General features: G+C 40.2%; 1 protein-coding gene across 7 annotated transcripts in view; it reads left to right on the top strand.

The window, feature by feature from the left end:
• The window catches only part of chd9 (chromodomain helicase DNA binding protein 9), a 70995-nt gene that overhangs the window by 21951 nt on the left and 27108 nt on the right, over positions 1–21936 (top strand). For all 7 annotated transcript variants that reach the window (XM_071489408.1, XM_071489407.1, XM_071489406.1 and 4 more), the window contains 10 exons: positions 1831–2240; positions 14815–14920; positions 16624–16770; positions 17489–17557; positions 17904–17959; positions 18807–18924; positions 19260–19346; positions 19618–19755; positions 20298–20419; positions 21659–21902. In XM_071489408.1, coding sequence (XP_071345509.1) covers positions 1831–2240; positions 14815–14920; positions 16624–16770; positions 17489–17557; positions 17904–17959; positions 18807–18924; positions 19260–19346; positions 19618–19755; positions 20298–20419; positions 21659–21902 — 1497 coding nt within the window. The remainder of the gene's footprint in view (positions 1–1830; positions 2241–14814; positions 14921–16623; positions 16771–17488; positions 17558–17903; positions 17960–18806; positions 18925–19259; positions 19347–19617; positions 19756–20297; positions 20420–21658; positions 21903–21936) is intronic.

The following is a 21936-nucleotide window of genomic DNA, read 5'->3' as shown; positions in this document are numbered from 1 at the left end:
TACATGTGGAAATGAAGGGGTGAGAGCGAGGGAAAGCTGGCCGGCCCAATTGGAGCTTACTCTACCTTTTCATGGGCTGTAATGGTCTCCACCGCTTCATGGGACTACGTGCTGCTAGAGAGATTGAAATCACTGCAGTGCTGGCAGGCTGTAATTTCAGTTATTTATAGATGTATTACACAGCTGCAGTGCTCTCACTTTTGGTGCATTTTATCTTTTCTGTCCTTCTCTCTCTCTCTCTCTCTCTCCCCCCCTTTCGCTCCCTCTTTCTGATAGACGCCTGTTTTAATTTTTTTTCTTCCTCTTGCTACCTCTTTCATGTGCCCTCATGTTCTTCCATTCTTAAGCCTTACTTTCAACCCCTCCCCCATCTTTTTTTTACCATTAACATGAATGAGAACATTCTAGCATGATCCAGTAAATTTCTTCCTAATAGCCTCAGCAGCGTTGTACACGTGAAAATCATAATGCAGCTCTTGTGTGTGTGTGTGTGTGTGTGTGTGTGTGTGTGTGTGTGTGTGTGTGTGTGTGTTTGTGTTTTCTCCCCTTCCTTCCAAATGAATTGCTGATTATTCAACTCCCTGCCCCCACTTTGTTGGTGAGGTTCAAGCTAATTCTCTTTATTTAGCTAGCAGTGTGGAAAAAAAGCAACCAGCCGCGCCTGGGCCATGTAGGCATACGCAACACATTTTTAGATTAGGTCATCCATTTATGGGTTCCCTCTCCGCTGGGCTCAAGGCCCACCACAAGGCGCTTGTGTAGGCATAACCGCAGTCACGCCATCTATTATTCACATATTATCATGTATCAGGCAGGCTGGATTATTTATGTCTGCAAGGCTCACTGTAACCTGCTACACTGAGCCAGTGTTTACCCTACCTTTGAATAGCCTGCTCCACCTACAAGAATTGAATTTGTATCGGGCTCATATCAGAGAATATTCATGTCACATGGTTTCAGAGTTTCCACCTGATCTAAATGAATTCTTGGAGGAAACACTGACCTTTCTCATGCTGAGGGTCTCCTGTTGGAGTCAGAAAGGAGGCTAAGGGTTGAAGTGAGCATCATGCAGAGCGAGACAGGTCCACTCCCCACTCCTGTCATCTGAGAGGGGGCACATGAACAAGCTCTGCTGTGGTTCACACAGCCTCCACAAGGTTGTGTTTTTCTGAATGAGTGAGTGATAGTTGCAATGGTCACATCGCAGTATCACAGTATATTTATTTTCTTAAAGGCAGCAGTAGTTTGGAGTATTTTTTTCTACTTTTAAGCCCATGTTTCAAATTTGCTTATTGTATTCATCCTCTGTTTATTCGTCAGTGAAATGGAAGTGAAACGGTGAAACAAAGATTTGCTTGTTTCTTCCCTCTTATCTGAGCTGTGTCACACTGTAATGGCTTCAAATGTTCATGCTTTTTATTCTAACATCATTACTACCTATATGTTACAAATCATGAGGAAAGGTCTTAAAGCAGTACATCTATATGTGGAGTAATGCATATTTGTCAGGTGGCTGAAGACTCATACCTGTACATGTGGCACCTGATTAGCTGTAAAGTCTGTAATGTGCTTAGATAAACTGATATTTCTGATTGTTTGTCTTTTTCTTGTGAAATAAACTGCTAAAGCTTGTCTTCGAACAACATCAGCTCTCCTTTAAAGGTCAAATATCAACTATATATTCTGTGTCTCTCTAGCTCCTTCTATAGCCTAACATCTGACTGAGTTTGAGTCATCAACAATAAATGGCATCATCATGTCTGAAATATGTATGAGATATTTGCCCGAAAGAGGATTCATTCTAAATACATTTTCTCTCTCTCTCCTTAGCCCCGAAAGAACGCTAATGGTCCCGGTAGCCAGGTGCGGGTCCTCAGTCCCCCAGTGAAGAGCAGCTCATCGTCGTCCTCCTCTTCCTCATCGTCTTCGTCCTCATCCAGCTCCTCATCGGAGAAGAGGACACCACGGAGGACGCACCATCAGATGGAGTCAACTCCACAGGACAAGCAGGAGAAGGCCAATAGGATAATATCAGAGGCTATTGCAAAGGCCCGGCAGCGTGGGGAGAAAAACATCCCTCGGGTTATGAGCCCAGAGTGTTTTCCCAGCTCTTCCTCACAGTACAAGAGCCACCGTGACCGCGAGCACAAAGGAAACGGCAAGGCACGGGCCAAAGAGAAGGCTGGTAGGAAAGCCTGCATTGTACCCTCCTCCAAGCCCAAGCAGAAGGCCAAGATTGGGTATGTAGTCACAACTGTTATTGCTGTTCTGTAAACCACTGAAATGCACCATCAGTTGTTAAAAAAATAATACAGTGAGTAGAACTTTGATCTCATTTCTTTCATTCAGCCTGAGTCTAATCCACTGCAGCTCAAATGCACATACAGGTTCCCGAGGATCATTGTGATATCTTAATGTTTTCAATTCAAAATTTAATTCATATCACATCTTATATTTGAGAAACTGCAACCAGCAAATGACCAAATGAGTTAATTGATCATCAGAATTAGAATTAATTACTTTCTGTAGACCAAATAATCATTCCAGTATTATTTAGCGCTATTTTGTCAGTATTGAGGAAAAGGTTTAATGACTCCCTTTAATTCAATTCAATTCAATTTTATTTGTATAGCGCCAAATCATAATATACATTATCTCAAGGCACTTTACAGGGTAAGGTCAAGACCTTACTTTGTTACAGAGAAAAACCCAACAGTTCCCACAACGAGCAAGCGCTTGGCGACAGGGGGGAGGAAAAACTCCCTTTTAACAGGAGCAACCTTTAGCAACCTTTTTTTCAAAACAGCAACGCGCAACAAATCTAGCAACTTTGTGGACATTGAAGAGGGATGCCTCTCGAGTTAGAGGCACACCTCTTTCTGCACCTACTCTGTTCAGCGAGTGGCAGAGAGGTGGAGCATCAGTTTGCTAGTCAGGCGAAGGCTGTGTGCTGAGTGAGAGACAAAATAAGAAAGATATTCTGCTGCTTCTAACTTTCTCTCTGAGTGATCACTGAAGTGATAAATCGGGATTTTAGCAGAGCAGCAGCTTAGAAATGACTTTCAAGTGACTGCTGGTCAACATGTAGTCTTAATGAGCCACGTTTCAGTCACACTTTCATACTTGTTTTGTTGTCTGTCAACAGAAGCAGAAAAACATGTAAATGAGGACAGCTTTGTTGGAAATTCAGCTCTATTGAAATACTTTGTCTGAAGCAAACAGATAAAGGGCTGACACTAGGCAAATGCGACACAATGATGTCATAAATACACTAATTAGCATATTACGTAAACTAATAACATTTAGAGACTTTTTGCATCTCCTTTAGCTACTTTCCAATGAAAGTAGTTGTTTACAGCAGTTTTTAGCAACATCCTCAATTCCGCACATTGACCACACACAATCCAGCCATTTACTAGGTTTTGATCTAATCTTGTTCTAGTTGATGTGCATAACCAAGGGCAAATTGATAGATGTCACAAAACACTGGTAGAACAAGATATGGAGACGAGCAGTGTTAACACAATGGTCTGTTTCACTTGCTGTGATTGAGGGAGGAAAAAACTGACAAATAAAATGAAACCTGATCTCATCGAGCCTGAGGTATTCAGAGAAATAGTTGAGATTTTTTTGTGAAATGAGATGCTGTGGTGTTGGTGATTTAAATCTTTATTTCAAGGTCACGTTTGCTGCTGTCTGACATGCTGCTGAATCACCAATGTAGCTCTCAACATGACCTATTGATAGCACTGTCAAAAAACAAAAAAACAAATTTGGAACTATCTCATAAAGAAAAATCAATCACGTTAAGAGTTTGAGGTAAGACTCACCTCGATTACCTGGTAGTTAAGATGATATTATTAGGGGGATACTCCTAACAGTGCATACATTTTAGTATGTTTCGATGGAATACTGACACCTGATCTCTGTACTTGCCTGAGACTTCCTTTCAAATTGTAAATGTCTCCAGGAATATATAGTGTTAGCTTTGTTTGTATGTTTGACTATATAGAGTATTTTACTGATTTAGCCTGCTTGTTTACTGGTGGATTTTGCTGCTGCATTTTTACTAGCGTACATTTTCTGCCTGTGGTTGCCAAGATGGAAGCTCAAAGTTCAACAGAATTTACTGCATGCCATAACAATAAACCAGGCTCAGTCATCAGCATAGACATGGGAGGAGCAAACAAAGGCTGCATTTACATGTGAGACAGTACTGCCTGGTATATTCAGGCAAGTAGTGCTGATGTATAGATACCGTAATCCCCCTCCCATCCCCCTGTTTAACTGCTATACGCAGTGTGTATAAGCCACACCCAACACAAGCTATTGAAATATCATCTGGTGCAGATGTGAGGGCCGAGGCACGGAGCTGAAGCAAAGGGGGAATGTTTCAATATGGAAATGTCAGATTGTGCAATGGCTGGAAAAAAAAAAAAACATGCAAACAAAAAACTTATGGTATTAGTTTGAAACCATCATTGAGAAAGCCTTTATCTTTGAGGCCTAGAGTGAGAGTGACTGACAATGGTCAACAATAATATCTGGCTGGCAGCTGCGTTGATTAATAATTAGATGAGGGAGGGAGAGGGAGGAAAGCTGTAGCAGATAATGGATTTTGCTTTGTGTGTGTGTGTGTGTGTGTGTGTGTGTGTGTGTGTGTGAGAGAGAGTGAGAGAGAGTGAGAGAGAGAGAGTGATGATGATAAAGTTGTGGCAGTGCTGATGTTTGGGAGAATAGTGAGATGTTGGAGGCATCAGCTTTCTGGCTTTAGCTGGATGTGCTTGCCTGGTGATGCTCGCAGTAAGTCAGGCCCGTCAGCTGTTTGGTCAACTAAAGGATTGTTGATGTGGTGGTACCACTGAACAAGCTCAGTTTTGATCATGAAATTAAAGATCCATTTGATCATGTAATTTAACTTCGTGGCAGAACATTTGCAAGATCAGGAAACCTAACTCTAGCTTGGTTAGTCAGTGCAGACCGTGATCCTTTACCCTCCTGACCGCCTTGCTTCTGTGGAGACACTTGATGAAACCATCAGCATTTAATCAAATACAGTCTAAGACTTGTTATTCATGAAGGGCAGTTGACAAGTTGTTTGCAGTCCGTCATTCAAATGTGTCACTGATAACAGTCTTTGTTGTTATGAGGTAATGAGCTGTGTAACCCATTTTTATTCAGTGTAACCATACTCGGCCTACATGCAAAAAAAGCATCAGATCAGGATGCATGCAGCATAGCCCACTTATGAAGCCTAATATTGTTTGAGTCATCCATGTGTAACAATAATTACATCAGGCATTCCAACCATTTTAAAATGTCAAGTCAGATGACTTGACAGATGTCAGTGGCACGATCTTATAGGCCAAAGCCTTTTATACTTTAAAAAAAAAGTTTAAGTTTTTCAACAGTCGAATGCTCTGAGTCTGGACCGTTAGTGGTAAGGCAAGACTTTCAGAGCTCAGTTACTAACCCCAATTTTGCCATGACTGTTATTTCAACATCATTAGGAGTCTGCACTGGCCTGAAAAAAGCAGGGCATGTCACCATCGACAGTCTGTGCACATTATCTTGAATAAGCCTCAGTCCGGTCAGAATTGTCTCTTGCTCTACCAAACATACTTGATTTTGTTAAAATAAATCAGGATAAATCTGATTGTCACCCTGTGCCTGAATGGGGTGATTCTAATTTCCACTGGTTATATATGTGTGATGCAAAATCTTTTCACAATCCTTTAGGATGTGGCCACAGTCATCATTTACAGTTGTAACTCCTACTATGTGTTCCCCTTCCTTTGTTTTAATTGAGAACAGAAATTCAGATATATAGGCCCTCACCTCAAATGTGGCAGTGACGTATAGTCCTGTCTGTATATGACAAGAGGCTTGTGGGAGTGTGTGAATATTTCATCTGAGGTGTGAAGATTCATAGCTGGCAAATGCTCATGCTAATAGAGCTTTTACTTTTCTACTAATTAGAATCTGCAAAATAAAGAACAGACAATTTGAAGCAGAAGAGCTGTACTAAGTGATAAAGATTGATGTCTCAGTAACCAACATAAATGTGACTCTTGATGACCACAATGATGTGGAAAAATATTCTTATGCGACTGAAATTCATTTCCCTTTTATTATGTTATGCTGTAAATTATCAGTTATAACAAATTACATAAAAAATCTACTTCTATGGCGTTCTTTAAAGAGCAGTGACAAATCCAGCAAGTCCAGTTTCATTTATGCCATGGACACACCACATGACCTTTACAGTCGCACTGTTCACACTACACAGCTTGTCTTGTAATTTGGCATCTTAAAATGGTTGTGGATTGCACACTGCATGACTGATTAGCGACAGGGTGTCACATTTTAGAGATCTTCACCAGGAGGAGTCTTTCTGGTCTAAATACAGTTGGTCATACCATGGACAGGGCTGGGTTTTTGTTTTTTGTTTTTTTCAATATGGATGTCTGCAAAAAACACAGTCAATCGAAGTTGTTTGTGCACTGATTTGCAGCGAACAAACAAGGAGGACAAAGAAAAGAATATGGGTGAGAGAATGGATCGGGCTAAATGGGCTGCAGGGATTGATGTTGTACACCTCCTCCCCCGGGTTTCCCCTCTCCCTGTGTCTTGTGCTCTCATTAGCTGTAGCTTGTCGCTGCACTCATTCCCAGTCACAACTGGGTCACAACACTTTTCACACTACTGGATTTGGACTCCTCAAGAGGTCGAGATATTTAACCTACTTGATACCTTTCAGGCATCTGCACTGCATCTGCGAGTCTCTCAGATCATCTCGGTGCCCATTTTCCAGCGCTGAGCGAATGCTGATTTGCCTGTGATCTGTGGCTTTTCTCAGCGATCTCCAAAAACTGTTGGTGTGTGTAAGATCAGGGCTGAAGTCGCATAGTGTGAACTTAGCATGAGGCAGTCAGACAGGTCTGGGCCATGAATCATGAGAGGCCAGACCCTGATCAGTCACAGGCGCATGGCAATGTAATGTAAACAGAAAAACTAAAAACATAAACACTTTCATATTGGCCGGTACACCAGAAAATCTTGATTATTCTCCCGCTCTTTTAACTTTTTATTTTTTTTATCTATACAGCTAAAATTATAAAGCTAAAACTTTAACTGACCAAAATAGGCAAATGTGTCATCATTAAAATGTATTTTCACCTTTAATATAAAAATACATTGTAACCATAAAAGCACATAATTCAAGAAGGTAAAACTGAGATTAGACACTCCAACACACGGACTATTTATTGATATTCTCTTTCTCTGGGACTGACTACATGTGGACACAAGACGGAGAGGAAGAAGCACGCAGGCCTGTTAGAAAAAACATGCTAACTGTAATACAACACCGACTTGGTTGTAACAGGTGTAATATGGTAACAAATCTCATGGCAGCTGACCAGCTTTCCAAAAAAGAGCAGCTGCTGTTGTGCATTTGTAATAATGGTAATGACAATTTGTAATGAGTCAAAAAAAAAGTTAGGAGCCAATGTAATTTCATCAAGGCTGTGATAGTGCTGCTATGTTTTATGTTTCAAACTCTGTCTGGGATTGCACCTCCATGTTCTCTCTGCCTGTCAAGGCCCTTACGTCACTGGCTTCAGTACTGACGCCTGTGAGTGGAGACAAAGTTGACAAAATCTGTTGTCTGTTGTCAGCTTATACCTCACTGAGGCTTAAACCACCAAATACACTAAGACCAAGTATTTTGCTGGTCTGCATACATATAGGAAGAATATAGCTACAGTGAAGGATGGTTGTTGTGGTGCTAATGTGGGGTGATGGATACGTATATAATGACAAGAAGCTCCGGTGAGAGATTCGTACAGGAGGAGAGTCCTGTTCATAAGCATGCACCACCCAGGATCTCCCCATGAATTATTAATGCATCTCAGCTGCAGAGGTACTAACCTTCCGCTAAAGTCATTACTTCAGCCTCCGCTCTGTCGAGGGTGTGTGCAGGCTTTTGTTCAGAAAGTGTGTCTATTTGGTGTTCAGTGCATCTGACCGTTTTTAAGCAGGGAATACAGCCTGTGATAAGACTATTATACTAATTGTCTGCGTGCGTAAGGCTATGTTTCTCTGTGACCACTATACTGTCATTACTACCTGGGTTTCTGTTCGTCTCATCTGTTCCATATAATTGCGAGTGAGTGCCTTCTGCAGTGCGTTGCTGCTTTACTCTACTAGCCGCTTGGCAAGTAAGTTAGGGGTCATATCATCATATGGAAAATCTGTCTGACTGATGAGAAACATGCATGAAAGCAGCTGATTAAAATATGGATACACCAGGCGCTGTGACAGGTGGACTAGCAACATGACGCATATCCAAGAAGAAATTCTCCGTATATATCAGTGATCTTTTTCTTAGCTATTAAAGTGCTTTAATATCAAGTGATCAGTGTGCAATTTAGGAAAATACACCTACTTAAGAAATATCCATTACTATTAATCAAAGTTAGTTATTGTGGAATTACAGAAAACTCTTATTTCAAAGTCTTTGAATTTGGGTTGAGAACATTCTTTATCATTAAATTGTCCATGATTTGTAATGAACATTTCTCAAAGCCTAAACATAGACTGTAAGATCTCATAGTCTTCAGATCAAATCAAACCACATCAACATGGAAGCTTCTGCTCATTCCTGCTGGAAGGGGAAATAACCCTGGGGGTCACTCAACATCATCTGTTAGAAAAATATTGCATATGTCTCACTACAGCTTCAAATTCACTCATTTACCATTAATGTCCCTCTTGCAAAAAAAATATATAATATAGGAAATATGGTGTTTATTTATATTTATATTCATATTCATGCAGTACTTTTTATTATGTAGTAGATTATTGTATTGCGGTTTGAACACTTATGAGATCTGTGCAATTTGTGCTATGCTACAGGCCTTTTTCATAGCAGATGTTTTGACATAGGAAAAGCGCAGGTGCTCCTATTCCTCTTTATTAAATGAAACAAAGGCACTGGTAGATTTTAGGTCATTGTGTCTCAAAATATTTATGAACAAAACCTTGGGTGAGGCAAGGGTTATTTTATAGGCTGTACTTGGCTGATCACAGCTCTCTGCAGCCTGGAATTAGCTTTTCTAGGCAGCCTACCTGCTGAAAAATAACCTCATAATCATCAGATGAAAGCGCTGTGCCGCTCATTCCCTTTTTTTTTTTTTTTTTTTGTTTCTCCATCCCCCTCCTCCCTTTACATTTTTTCCCCTAATATAAATTTGGTTCTTCCAGCTCGCTCAAAGCTGTGCATCCAATGCTTCCTGTGAGGAGGCATGTTCTAAATATGCTGATAGTACAAAAGCAGCCGGATAGCATGAAAATATCAAACAAAATGGTGCTGGTGAGATCAATTACATGATAGAAAATGGAGGTTTAAGTCTACTGTATATTCTGCAGTGTATAGCTGTTCATATTTCAGTGCTCGCTTGCTAGCTGTCTAATCTCTTTTCCTTCACTTTTTCATTAGGGAACGCTAAAGCTGTTTTTTAATTGAGTGTTTTCCTAGTTAATCCCTTGCAGGCTGTGTACGTGTGCATGTTCACATGTGTGCTTGCATCTCATATATAAACATGTTGTGTTGTATGTTTGTGTCGAAAGTCATGCAAATGTACATGTGTGTATGTGTGTGTGTGTGTGTCTATGGGTATGTTGCCCGTTTTTTAAAGCGTTTGCTGAATAAAGCAGAAATTCCCTGTGTGGCCATGTGCACGGGGCTGCACATGTCTGTGAGAGGGGGCTTGATAGTGCTGTTACTACTGTTTCCAGTTGTGTGCTGTGTGGCACTGAGATTATAGCCTTCCATTCATAAGAACGGGGATTTCCTGACAAGGACCAGCACTACTATCTCAATAAGCCCCTCAGGATGAGAAACACACACAGACACACATTGCACACTTAACAGCAGTTTTGAGATGACTCAGTCACACACAATCAGAATTCCTTAGTTAGATCAACTTAGAGGTGGTGAAGGCTCCTCTGAGATGCCGAAGCAGCACATTGCAGCCTTGGCCTGCAAAGCCACTATCATATCTTGATTCTATTAAAATCAAACCCTCACACATTCTCTCCCAGTGGTGGCATGCCAAGTAGGGCAGGACAACACTGGGGGGACAAGGGATGGAGGTTATTTGGCACAATAGGAGGATGGAAGCCAAGTAAGACTATCACTCTAAGGAAAATGCTTGTGGTAGGCTATCATCAGGGATCGATCTGAAATGTCAGGTCAGGGGCAGCTGTAGTCTAATTAGAGATGCAAGATTATGCCTGGAGGATGGCCTCTTTAAATCATGGTGGGCAGGCAAATAAATCACTTTTATCCTCCATCAGTAACAAAACATTAAGAGCAGCCTGTACCATCAAGATTATCTAAATGTACAAATATGAAACAACTTGGATTAGAATATTATGCAGTTGTGAAATTAGAAAAGATAGGCTTCTTGTGGGTGATTGGTATCAGGAGGAGTGAGAGCTGAAAGGTGATATTTACTGTGATATCTGTTACAACAGAAATTGTATTGACAATAAATAAAATGCTAATTTTGTGTCTGCATCAGGACCTTTTACTCAGGGAATAATTTGAAGATGGCATGTCAAAAATTTACCAGAAAATGAAATGAAATATATTTTGAACATATAAACAGGCTTAAAATGACAGGGCATCAAAATGAATAAATCAAGCACAGCGTAACTACTGTTGAATTTGAGTTGCTCAGTATTTGGATAATCCAAAATGTACATAACACACTCACAAGATGCAGTCATTGTTCTTTTTTTTTTTTTATACACTTAATCTCTGCATTGCTTTCTAATTACAATGGATTTACTGATTACACTTCTATTCTTTTTGTATTCTTTTGGTTCAACAAAAATTACATGGCGGTTATTTACAAAGCTCCTTGCCAAATGCTTTGGCATTTACTAATGTGTTTTGATGAACCCCAAACCATTTTTAAAGCAGGCATGGATAAAACAACTGGTCTGATGAGAAACCTAAATCAGGACAGCATGGGGTATGTTCTGAGTGGGCACTGTGTGAGGTAAAATATGAAGTAACAAAATGTAGTGTGTTTATTTCCTTGTTAAGATGTTTTCTATATTGACTCTTAGCGAGTCACCTTTTACACACTTTCAACAGCAGTTCTTTCTAAATATTACACACGCTGCAGGTGTTGTCTTCCCCAGAGGATAAGGCCGAAAGAGTCACCAACTTCTACAATTGAACTGTGTTGAAATAAGTGAAGCAAACGTCTTGACATCAGTGTCAAACTTGTTTAATTTAATTTTCAGTTTGTCACGGAGTATATGCAGCATTCATCTGGAATATAGAAAATACTGTAAGGGAAACAGTGTTGTCTTTTTTTTTTTTTTTTTTTTTTTTTTTTTTTTTCAGTTTTTCTGCAAAACATTAGATTTGGGGAAAATCTGCCTATCAGCTTTGTCACTTTTCAAAGTCGGTGCTGAGTGGATATGATCAGGGAGACACGACTGTGACCCTGAAGAGTAAAACTGGCTGTTTTCATACCTCCTTTTCTCACTAAGAGGTTGATTTGAAAGTCTGTGCTTCCTCCCTGTCATTTGAGCTAATGTATTTCAACTTGTGGGGAGGCTATCCAGTCAAGGGGAGCGTGTGCGTTAGGACTGGTGTTACTAAACTCTTGGGTGGTCCTGTGTATCAGCCGCAGCAGGGTGGAACAGGCTGTAACCATCACTAAGATGTGGCTTAGGCTTTGTATATTTGTGCATGTGTATAGAGTACATCCTTTTCATCATATGAAGCTTTAACCATGCCACGTTGTTCTAGTAAACTCCAGTAGCAGTAGTTGGCAGTAGCAAGGAGCCACCTCAATATTCTCTGTCTGTGCTGGCTCAATTGATGATTTCACAGCCCTCAAGTATCTCGTTTCACAGTTCAGGTTTTCCCATATGGGGATCAGAGAGATGCTTTAGCCCTGTTACTTGCTGTTAGCTGCTGAGCTGCTGCCTGGTGATGTGACACTGTTGTTCAGCAAGGCCTGTATCCCAGCCAGCTTCTGTTGGTCGAGGAAGAACATTGTGTTCTGTCCGATTCAGCTGCTTTATAATATTTCTCTTTTCGATTGGGTGTCACAGCTGGTTCATTTGTTATTCTTTCATTGTGTCACTCTGACTTGGCACATTTCTAAACCATTTATAGGAACAGTGGACATGTAACAGTGTTGTTTTTCACAGGAAGTGATGTCACCATGACCATTACCACCCACTTTGTCAGACACTCTCCCCAGGACACGTTGCATGGCAACCATTAAGTGTCATTGTCAAGAGGATTTGTGAAATGTAATATCATCCAGAGGGGGCAGGGACACCAGAAAGAAGGGACAGCTCTTTAGCACAGAGCTGAGTGGAGAATCTGCTGTTTCCTACTTTACACAGTCTGATAACACAGTAGGCGTGTGTCTGAGCGTTGTAACGTCTTTAATACACATGACCACATTGGTTTGATATGTTTTCTTTTCCCCAGCTCAGCCTTTTTGTTAATGGAAACTACATTGTAGTCAGTGATGCATTGCAACCCCTGTTGGCCAGGTGTTGCTGCTAATATGCAAAGTGGTGAAGTAACAACGTCTTATGTATTTTAACTGCAGAAACAACTATAGAAGCAATGAAAATGGCCTTTCCAGCTTTTCGTATTGTGTGTTTCACCTGTATGCCCATGTCATTTGTCCTCTGCCCCAGTCTTATTCTGTAATTGGTAAGATGAGTTGCTTGTCATATACACAGTGTAATTCATGCAGACAGAGAAATTGACACTCTCCAGTCAACAACATCAACTGAGTTGACAAGAATAGAACAGAGGTCTGGATTTAAGAATATCTTCTGTTTAGTGTTGTATTACACAAAATACAGTTTACTGAATGTTGTGTTGTTGTGGTTATTCAACTTCTATCTCCATGTTGTATGAAGATGAGATAGAGACAGAAAAAATATCCTTTTGCCACAATCTGTTGACGTCTAAATGTGCCAGTTAGTGAAGGACATAAAGCAGGATGAAATTAGGGAGTGGAAACGGTTGGTAAATAAGAAGTACTGGTCCTTTACATGGTTGATTTGTTTACTTGCATGTCGTTCAGCAGGCTGACCCCCTGATTCTCTGTCTAACAGAATGAGGAGAAGGTATTGCCAGCATGGGAATCTTTTTTCACACGCGGTTTGAGTCTCTAATGTAATCTCATACGAACAAGCCCACAGGGACATCCTCCTCACTAGAGACATACCTGCTCATGCACAAGTCTGTCTGAGTAATCCTGTGATTGTGTGTGCTTGGAACATGCAGTTTGCCTTTGTGGGAAGGTGGGGGTGGATTTGTTATGTGGAAGAAAGCGTGTTGAAGAGAGAGTAGGGGGAAGATGCTCTTGTATGTCCATTTAATAGCAGTGTTTTTACGTTTATATTTTCCCATTAATATCACACTAAGACAGAGATTTGACGCCTGTGGCTTCCAAGAGATAATACACATGGAGCGGAGCAAGATAGGAAGTGTGTGCATATGTGGTGAGAGAATATATGGGGAAAGGTCACAGAAATAATATGTGACTATGTGTGAAACACAGAGTTAGAGTACGAAGCACTGGTGAAAAGCAGAAGCTTGTGGCTCTTCATTGTGAAATCTGCTTCCATCTGGGCTCCTAATATCATAACATCCCAGCAGTCTGTTTGGATACTCCAGCTCTAATAGGCTCTGTTGAGAATTTCAACACTCACAAACTAGCAATGGTAGTAAAAAGAGGAAAATATTTGCCAAACTATGACTAAATGATGTTGGTCTGAATTTGCAGACTAGCTGGGAGCTTTAGCAAAGCGCTGAATTCCTTATGAAATAAACTCGGGCAGTTCCCATTGTAAGCATGTTAATACATGTAAGGATTTCCTACAATCCTTCCACTGCTGTTATTGTATGTTGGGGTTAAAACCACATGCTGACAGCTATATAGAGAGGCATGTTCTACAGAATTTAGGCTGCTGCTGCAAATGGATCTATTGTTTACTGACTGCAGTGCAGCAGGAGTTAATCTATAAACACTTGTTTCACTCCATCTTGCAAATAAATGTTGTCAGCATTCAAATGAACAAATGTTTTTTTGGATGTGTATTTTTTTTTCTGCACGACAACTTTGACGACGTAATGCTTATCAGTTTGTCCACTATGATCTGTCAGCGTGGGCGTCAGTGTAATGTCTGTGTGACGACACTTCTATAATCCATTAAAGACAGCCTGTCACCAAAGCAGTTTCTTATCCACCCACCCACTAAAAAAGCAGTTAGAAAGGATTTTCCAAGGTTACTACAATTTTGACATGTAATACCCTGTCTAGGTCTCATCTGATGTGTACATGCAGAATTGCTGAAAAAAATAACATTTTCAGTATCCTTTTGCTCATGATACTGTCACAGGAAACACATGGCTGTACATACACATGTATGAGTCCACTGAATTCAAAATATTTTTTTTATCATTGTTGGATTTCTTTTAGAACTTTTAGATACATACTGATGGCATTTATGAAATTCTTAAACACTTAAATACACCAAGCTTTTGAAAACATTTGTGAATGATTTCATTCATGTACAGATCAAGTTCTTAAGGACTGTCTTTGTCTATGCAGGTGTTCACCAAGTACTTCTGGGTTGTGTTTGAGGCAGTAAACAAAGCAATAATCATTACTCAGTGTGCAGGAACAGGTTTTCATTGCGCTGGGCTTCATCTCATCGTATTCATGGTGCATTTTTTTTTCTCTCCTTCAGGAAAATTGTCATCAAGATTGGAAAGAAGAAAAAGCGAAAGCCGGAGTCTTCAGAGGAGTCGGATGATGACCCTCCCCCTCGACTGACAATTAAAGATGCAGACTCTGTAAGACCCAGTACATAAACACACTCACAAATACACACAGAGACATACAACCTTATAGTAACTGTGTTGCAGTGCTAGGAAGCACTTGGAGTGCATTTCATCTCACTTATTAAATTATTATTAGAACCCTAAACTGTGAGATAACAGGTAGGCATTTGGGCTTTTAACTCCCCACATTAATCAGATGTGGTGTTAGTGTTATTACACCGCTGCTGAAAGAAAATAAAGGGAAAGGCTGGCTCTGCTTCTGTTACAATTCTGACACAAGGCAGTCAGTGAAGTGGTGTCCTCGACCTGACTGTTCACACTGCTGCTGAGCCTCGAGAATGGCTTCATGGCTTTACTTTGAGCCTGGGAGGATTGACTGTGTGGTTCACATAAAGGTTGTGCAGTGGGTGGCTGCAACAAGTACATATTCTTATCTGTGTCAGTGGAGACAACTGGCAGCAGAGAGGCATCATCTCTGTCAAAGCAGCAACAATAGCTCCTCCCTGTTCATCCCCTAATACACACACACACACACACACACACACACACACACACACACACACACACACACACACACACACACACACACACACACACACACACACACACACACACACAAACACATATAGAACGCTGATGACAAGCCAGTGACATTAAAATTCACCAGGTTTTAGTTTTTTTGTTTGTTTGTTTTTGTTGTTGTTGTTGTTTTTTTTGTTTAGTTTTTTTTTTTATCTTTGGTAAAAATTAAATGATGACATTGTTTTATATTTATCCTGAGAAATGATGTGACTTTGTCTCCATCGCCCCACCACCTCTCTCTCTCTCTCCTCTCTGCGTCCTATCCGGACTACTGCCTATGATATAATTACCCTTGTTAAATGGTGCCCCTGGCCTTAATTAAAACAGTCTGTTGATGACTCATTTAGGATGATCCCATGGAAGAAGTCAAAGTAGCGTGGCCGACAGCTAGAAAAGAAGCATGGCCTCCTCAGGGGTTCAGCCTTGTTGTCGTGGCGTATGGCAGGTTTGACTTCCCAGCTTCTGGTCAGCTTGGGTCTGTGGATGTGAGGGTATATCACCATGGGGATATTATACTCCACACCTAATTAACTTTGGCTCAGTGGCATTTATTCCTAATTAACTACATATTATCATTAGGAGGGGCTCGTGTATTGATGCAGGATACAGCAGCCCACGCATATGATAATTATAAAGGCTTGACAGGAAGGAACAGAAGCTGGATTTCAAACCACTCGCTTTTTCTGTCTCACAGAGCGTAATGCTTTTCAATATTTCTGACTTGGGTTATTGAAATTTAACAAGGGCATTCATGGGTTATGTTTGTTTGGGATCTTAAGGATGCGGAAGCCCATATTATCATTTCAATATGGGTTTATTTTGAATCTTAAATGTTTTTTTTTCATTTATGTCATTCATCCATTACAGAGAAATATAACATGAGCTTGTTAAAGCAGAAACCAGCCTCACGTGAATAATGACACATCTGTCATTATTCATAACTGAGGAAAAAAAAAAATTTTTATGGTGTGGTTCACTACAAAGCTCTGGTAACTTCACTGACACAAGTGTTATGTTGTAACCTTGAGGCTAACTTCCTTTTCCACATTTATAATATTTATGAAACAAATGTATGAAGTAATCCAGATCAGCTGTGTGCTTTTGTAAATGATCCTCTCCCTCCTTGTTTCTAGAAGAGGAGATCTAATCGGCAGGTGAAGAGAAAGAAGTACGCTGAGGAGCTGGAGGCCAGGTTGTCAGATGAGGAAGTCAAGGTTATTGTCAAAGCCAAGAAAACCAACACGGCAGCATCCAGGGACCCGGCTCTTCAACTCTTTGTTGTAAGGAGATCTGCCTACAACTCCCACATAGCTCAGAAGTCAAGTTTAAATTCTTTCAATTTTTAAAATAACATGAACAAAATACAGCACCAGAGTGCAGAGTACAGCCAAATTAATTCCACTGCTGACAAATCTCACAATTTAAAGTATTAGAGGATTTTTTTTTCCTGTTGTAGTGATGCACATCATTTTTTGTAGAACAACAACAGGGGCCACAGTGAAGTGCAGCACAGCCTGTTCTTTGCACCACAACACTGTGACGTACAAACCAGGACCGCTGCAGTATGTGTGTACGAAGCGGGGATATACATATTCAGTGCCCATTTTTAATAATTTAGATGCAACAGCAGAGAAATTAGCGTGGGGGTATCATGAAGGAATGTCCACACGTTTCATCCTGGTTTCTGTCTTATTACTAAATTGTGCCTTTTTAGTTATCAGTTGTATTCATGTATGTAGTCCAGAATCTCAAATTTACTGAAGGGATTTACAATCTGTACAGATTATGACAGCCACTTAGATTAGACGCTGATTTGGAAAAACTAATTAACATGGTGAAAAAAGTAGACACCTCAGGAAAAGCACAGTCATATGCAGACTGTTCACTTTTTATTTATTTGTTATTATTACACACAATATTTTTGCATTAAGTGTCCATATGCTTTTAGAGACTATGAACATGCTTGACATTAATGTTTCATTTTCACTGTATTTGTAGGAGAATCCCAGTGAGGAGGACGCTGCTGTTGTTGACAAAATCATGTCTTCTCGTATCCTTAAGAAGGAGGTAATAATGATTTCCTACTGTGATTTCTTTTTTTCTCCCCTGGATTTTAGTGATTGTAAGAGATGCAGTCAATTTCTGCACAGTTATGAGATTTCCATTGAAATTGTTTTTCCTGATAGTGAGACTTGAATTATTTATATATTAACCATAAATTTTGTTGCCAGCACAACATTCTTTTACTTTATCTTTGGTATCTTTTATTATTAATCTTTTATCAAAGCCCCTCACGCTAAACCTGTGTGTAGCTTTGTTCTAAATGAAATTACTTTATAGGAGTAAAAATAGACCTAAGTTGGAAATTTGTCTCTAATTATGTATTTGTCTGTTATTTTAACCATCTCTATAGGTTTCTCCAGGAGTGGTGGTCGAAGTGGAAGAGTTTTTTGTAAAGTACAAAAACTAGTAAGTGAAGTTGGTGCTGTTTTATGCATTACATTATAAACCAAAAGAAAGATGGGTAATTTCTATTTTATTATTTTATTTTATTTTATTTTGAGTCAGTGATCATTTTTGATGACTAGTGAAAGAGATTGAATGACATCATATTTGTAAAATTTCCGTCACCTATAATCATCCCAATATAATATATAATATATGCGTGTGCGATCTGCCAATAGACACTGTTCCTTGCTTTTGCACTTAACTTCCTATATTAAAAGAAAAGTTCTTAAAACAAAAATTAGGTGCCTTCAGAACGGATGTCCCGAAGGCTTCATGAAAGGATGCTGAATACGGACTATGTGATTACACAAACACAAGCTTGTCAGGTGGCCTTGGGACAGCTTTCAGTATTTCCATATATGTTACATAAAATTTTGCAGCAGGGATTTAATTTCTCTACTATGTTCTCAGGGACATTATTAAAATTTCTAGCTCCTTCCCACAGCAAATTATCATTCTGAGAGTTTTGGAAATAGGATTCATGAACCACAGGTTTACTACCTCAGCCTCCCAGAGAAATAATTTCTTTTCACATGACAGATCATCTGTCATCAGCCAGACTGCATTCATTAGGTTTTCAGCTTAATGATGAAAAGGATGGAAATGTAAATTTCACATTTGAAATTTTATAAACCGCAATGACTGAGGAGTTATATTCGTGCAAATGGCTTGTCAGTGAAAGAGCCTGTGACCACATCTGCAATATGTGATCACACCCGCGGGTCTCAGTGGTTTCCTCAAATGGTGTTTTTCAGGGTTTCTCACCTTGATCTCATTGTGTGTGTGTGTGTGTGTGTGTGTGTCACAGCTCCTACCTACACTGTGAGTGGGCCACAGAGCAACAGCTGGAGAAGGACAAGAGGATTCAGCAAAAGATCAAACGCTTCAAGATGAAACAAGCACAGAGGGCACTCTTCTTTGCAGATGTAAGGCTGTGTGTGGACATAATGTATCCTGTCTTTGTGTATGTACATATTTGGGTATGAGCAGGTGTGTGTTTTCACAATATGGTGTCTTCAAGGATGTGTGTGTTTCATGTGCATGCATATAAACATTGTGTATGTGGATGTTTAAGATACTTTTTGTGTTTTGTTCGTGTGGGCAGGCACATCTGTGTGCATACATTTGAATCTCTTTACTCACTCAGTTGGTACAGTAGTGGTGCTTGTCTCACATTCCAGATGGTGAGTGGGCACTTGGGTTTATTCTCTCCTTTTCTCTCTCTCTTTCTTTCCCTCTTGTCTTTCTTTCTGTCTCTCAGATGGAAGAGGAGCCCTTTAACCCTGACTATGTAGAGGTAGACAGAGTGCTGGAGGTGTCGTATTGTGAGGACAAAGACACAGGAGAGGTAAAGCGAACCTTCTTTCATTTGATAATCATATCTGTGAGCAGCGTATGTGTGTTTATTTGTGACTGCGTGCCTGAACATGTTCTACAATTTCGATTTTGTGTGGTTTTGTTCCTTTCAATATGTTCTCCACTCCAGCAATGTCTTTGTATCACAGAAGTGCCCAAGGCCATCCTAATGGGCTTCCTCCCAGCCTTTGTTAATATTAGAAAAGCAGAGCTTGACCTTGCTCTAGTCTTTTCCAGTGTTAATTCTTCTCTGCCTTCTGCAGGAGGTGGTGTACTACCTGGTGAAGTGGTGCTCTCTGCCTTATGAGGACAGCACCTGGGAGCTGAAAGACGACGTAGATCAGAGCAAGATTGAAGAGTTTGAGCAGCTGCAGGCAGCCAAGCCAGACTCGCGCAGGGTGGTAAGCCATGCCCACCCACATTCCTCACTTATCACTGTACTTCCATTTTCCTGCATTGCTCTCATACTGTATGTGTATTTGTTGCCGTCATTTTGAAGTGCTCATAAGTGAGTTCCCTTTTTTTATTTTATTTTATTTTATTATTTTAAAGTTGCCTTTGTATAAAGATTCAGATCTGTGGTGAGAATGTGTTCAAGACATCACCCAGTATAATGTATGGTAAAATTAATAGGAATCATTAGCCAAACATTAAATCTGTGTAAAATAGACCACACATACACTTAACGCAAACACTTGTTGTCAGTCACCGCAAGAGCAGTATGTATCCATGTCCCCTCTGTATTTCTACATGTACATTTAAAAACATCACTAACTGGCTTGTGTCATCTCATTTCTCCAGAGATTACCCAGTGTCTATTACTGCTTATCATTATGTATAAAGTAGAATATTTTAATTCCTTAGAAATGTGTTAATCCAAAATATAAATGTGTGGTCAATTATGATATATAATATCAACTCTCCCTATAAATTTGTCACTTAGGAGCGGCCGCCAGCCAATCTGTGGAAGAAGAGGGAGCAGTCAAGGGAATACAGGAATGGCAACAGCCTCAGGGACTATCAGCTAGAGGGAGTCAACTGGCTCCTCTTCAACTGGTACAACAGGTTAGTTATAAGAATATAGAGTACATACCTCCACACACAGCGCTAACATACTGAAAAACCCATAATAGCAGAATAAACTTGTATAATAAGACTGATAAAATAAACCTTATTGATCAAATGACTAATGGAATCAATGCATCATGTAAATTTAATTCAGTAAGGGCAAATAATGTTATATATATATATTTCTATCAAAATGTCATAAATTATCATTTTTAAACGTATGCATGGACGTGCACGGATGTGCATGGACGCGCTACCAGTATGTGTGGCCTCAACCGTTTCAGCTTACATGTTAAGCATCTCTGTGTTTGCCTGTAAAGCTTCAGTAATCCCATGCTGATAGAATACTACAGTATGTGTATTGATTTAGCTATTTTATATAAGTATTTTGTATTTCAAGAGGAATCTCTCTGCACGAGGGTTGCAGATAATGAATAATGAATCACTTTTCCTGGTGTGTGTGATGGTGTGCGTGGACCATGCGGTGATTTGGCTGTATTCACATTATCTGGTTCAGCCTGTGAGGAGAGTCAAATTTCCTGTCAAGGTGCACACTGCTGCAACAACTATTGCCTTTCTTCGCCCATGAAACACTGAAAGAAACGCTCCACAGTACATCTGGAGAACACGGTGTCAGTGTGCTTGCATTAACCCTGGGAATTGACTTTGTTATGTGTGAGCATACAGGAGTTTGTGTGTGCCCACGCAGAAGGATTCATCAAAAGTAGAGAGCTGCTTAAGAGGCCGGTGGGAATATCTGCACGTTGCAATTAGCATCAAGACATAATACCCCCACCCACTGGACAGCTGAATAAATGGTGTGCCGGAGTACACCACGCAGCAGAGGCAGTTGCATTTGCCATTATATTGTATCTCATCGCTTTGCTCTGTTATTGTTGCTGATGATGTCGTTTTCTCCTCTGTTGTTTTCTGTTTATTCTTTTAGTATCATGGGATTTTTTGCATTTTCATTGTTTCCTTCTCTTTCTTCCTCATCTATATCTTCATCTTCACCATGCTGTTTTTTTTTATCCCATTACACATTTTTCTGTATACTTTGTCACACCACTTTGTCTGTCAGACTCTAAACATCCACATCCCCACATAACTATTTGCTGGACACACCAGGCATATAATCTTAACCTTTTGTACACTTAAGCTTTCTTCTGCAGTTTTTCTTCAATCCCAGTTCTGTCTGCTTTTTCTCCTCTAAATCTTGTTCTATCCACCTGACAGACGGAACTGCATCTTGGCAGATGAGATGGGCCTGGGAAAGACCATCCAGTCCATCACATTCCTAGAGGAGATCCATCGTGTGGGCATCAAGGGGCCATACCTCATTATCGCTCCACTCTCCACCATTGCCAACTGGGAGCGCGAGTTCCGTACTTGGACCCACCTCAATGTCATCGTCTACCATGGAAGCATGGTCAGCAGACAGATGCTCCACCAGTATGAGATGTATTTCAGGGATGCACAGGTAAATGATCTTTTTGACAGAGATCTTTTTGTCT

This window comes from Trachinotus anak, unplaced genomic scaffold, assembly GCF_046630095.1.
Source record: "Trachinotus anak isolate AG129_WGS33_773 ecotype Australia unplaced genomic scaffold, CSIRO_AGI_Tana_v1 ptg000011l, whole genome shotgun sequence".
Lineage (NCBI taxonomy): Eukaryota > Metazoa > Chordata > Actinopteri > Carangiformes > Carangidae > Trachinotus > Trachinotus anak.
Note: the sequence above shows the minus strand (reverse complement) of the source record. Positions and strands in the feature narration are given on the sequence as shown.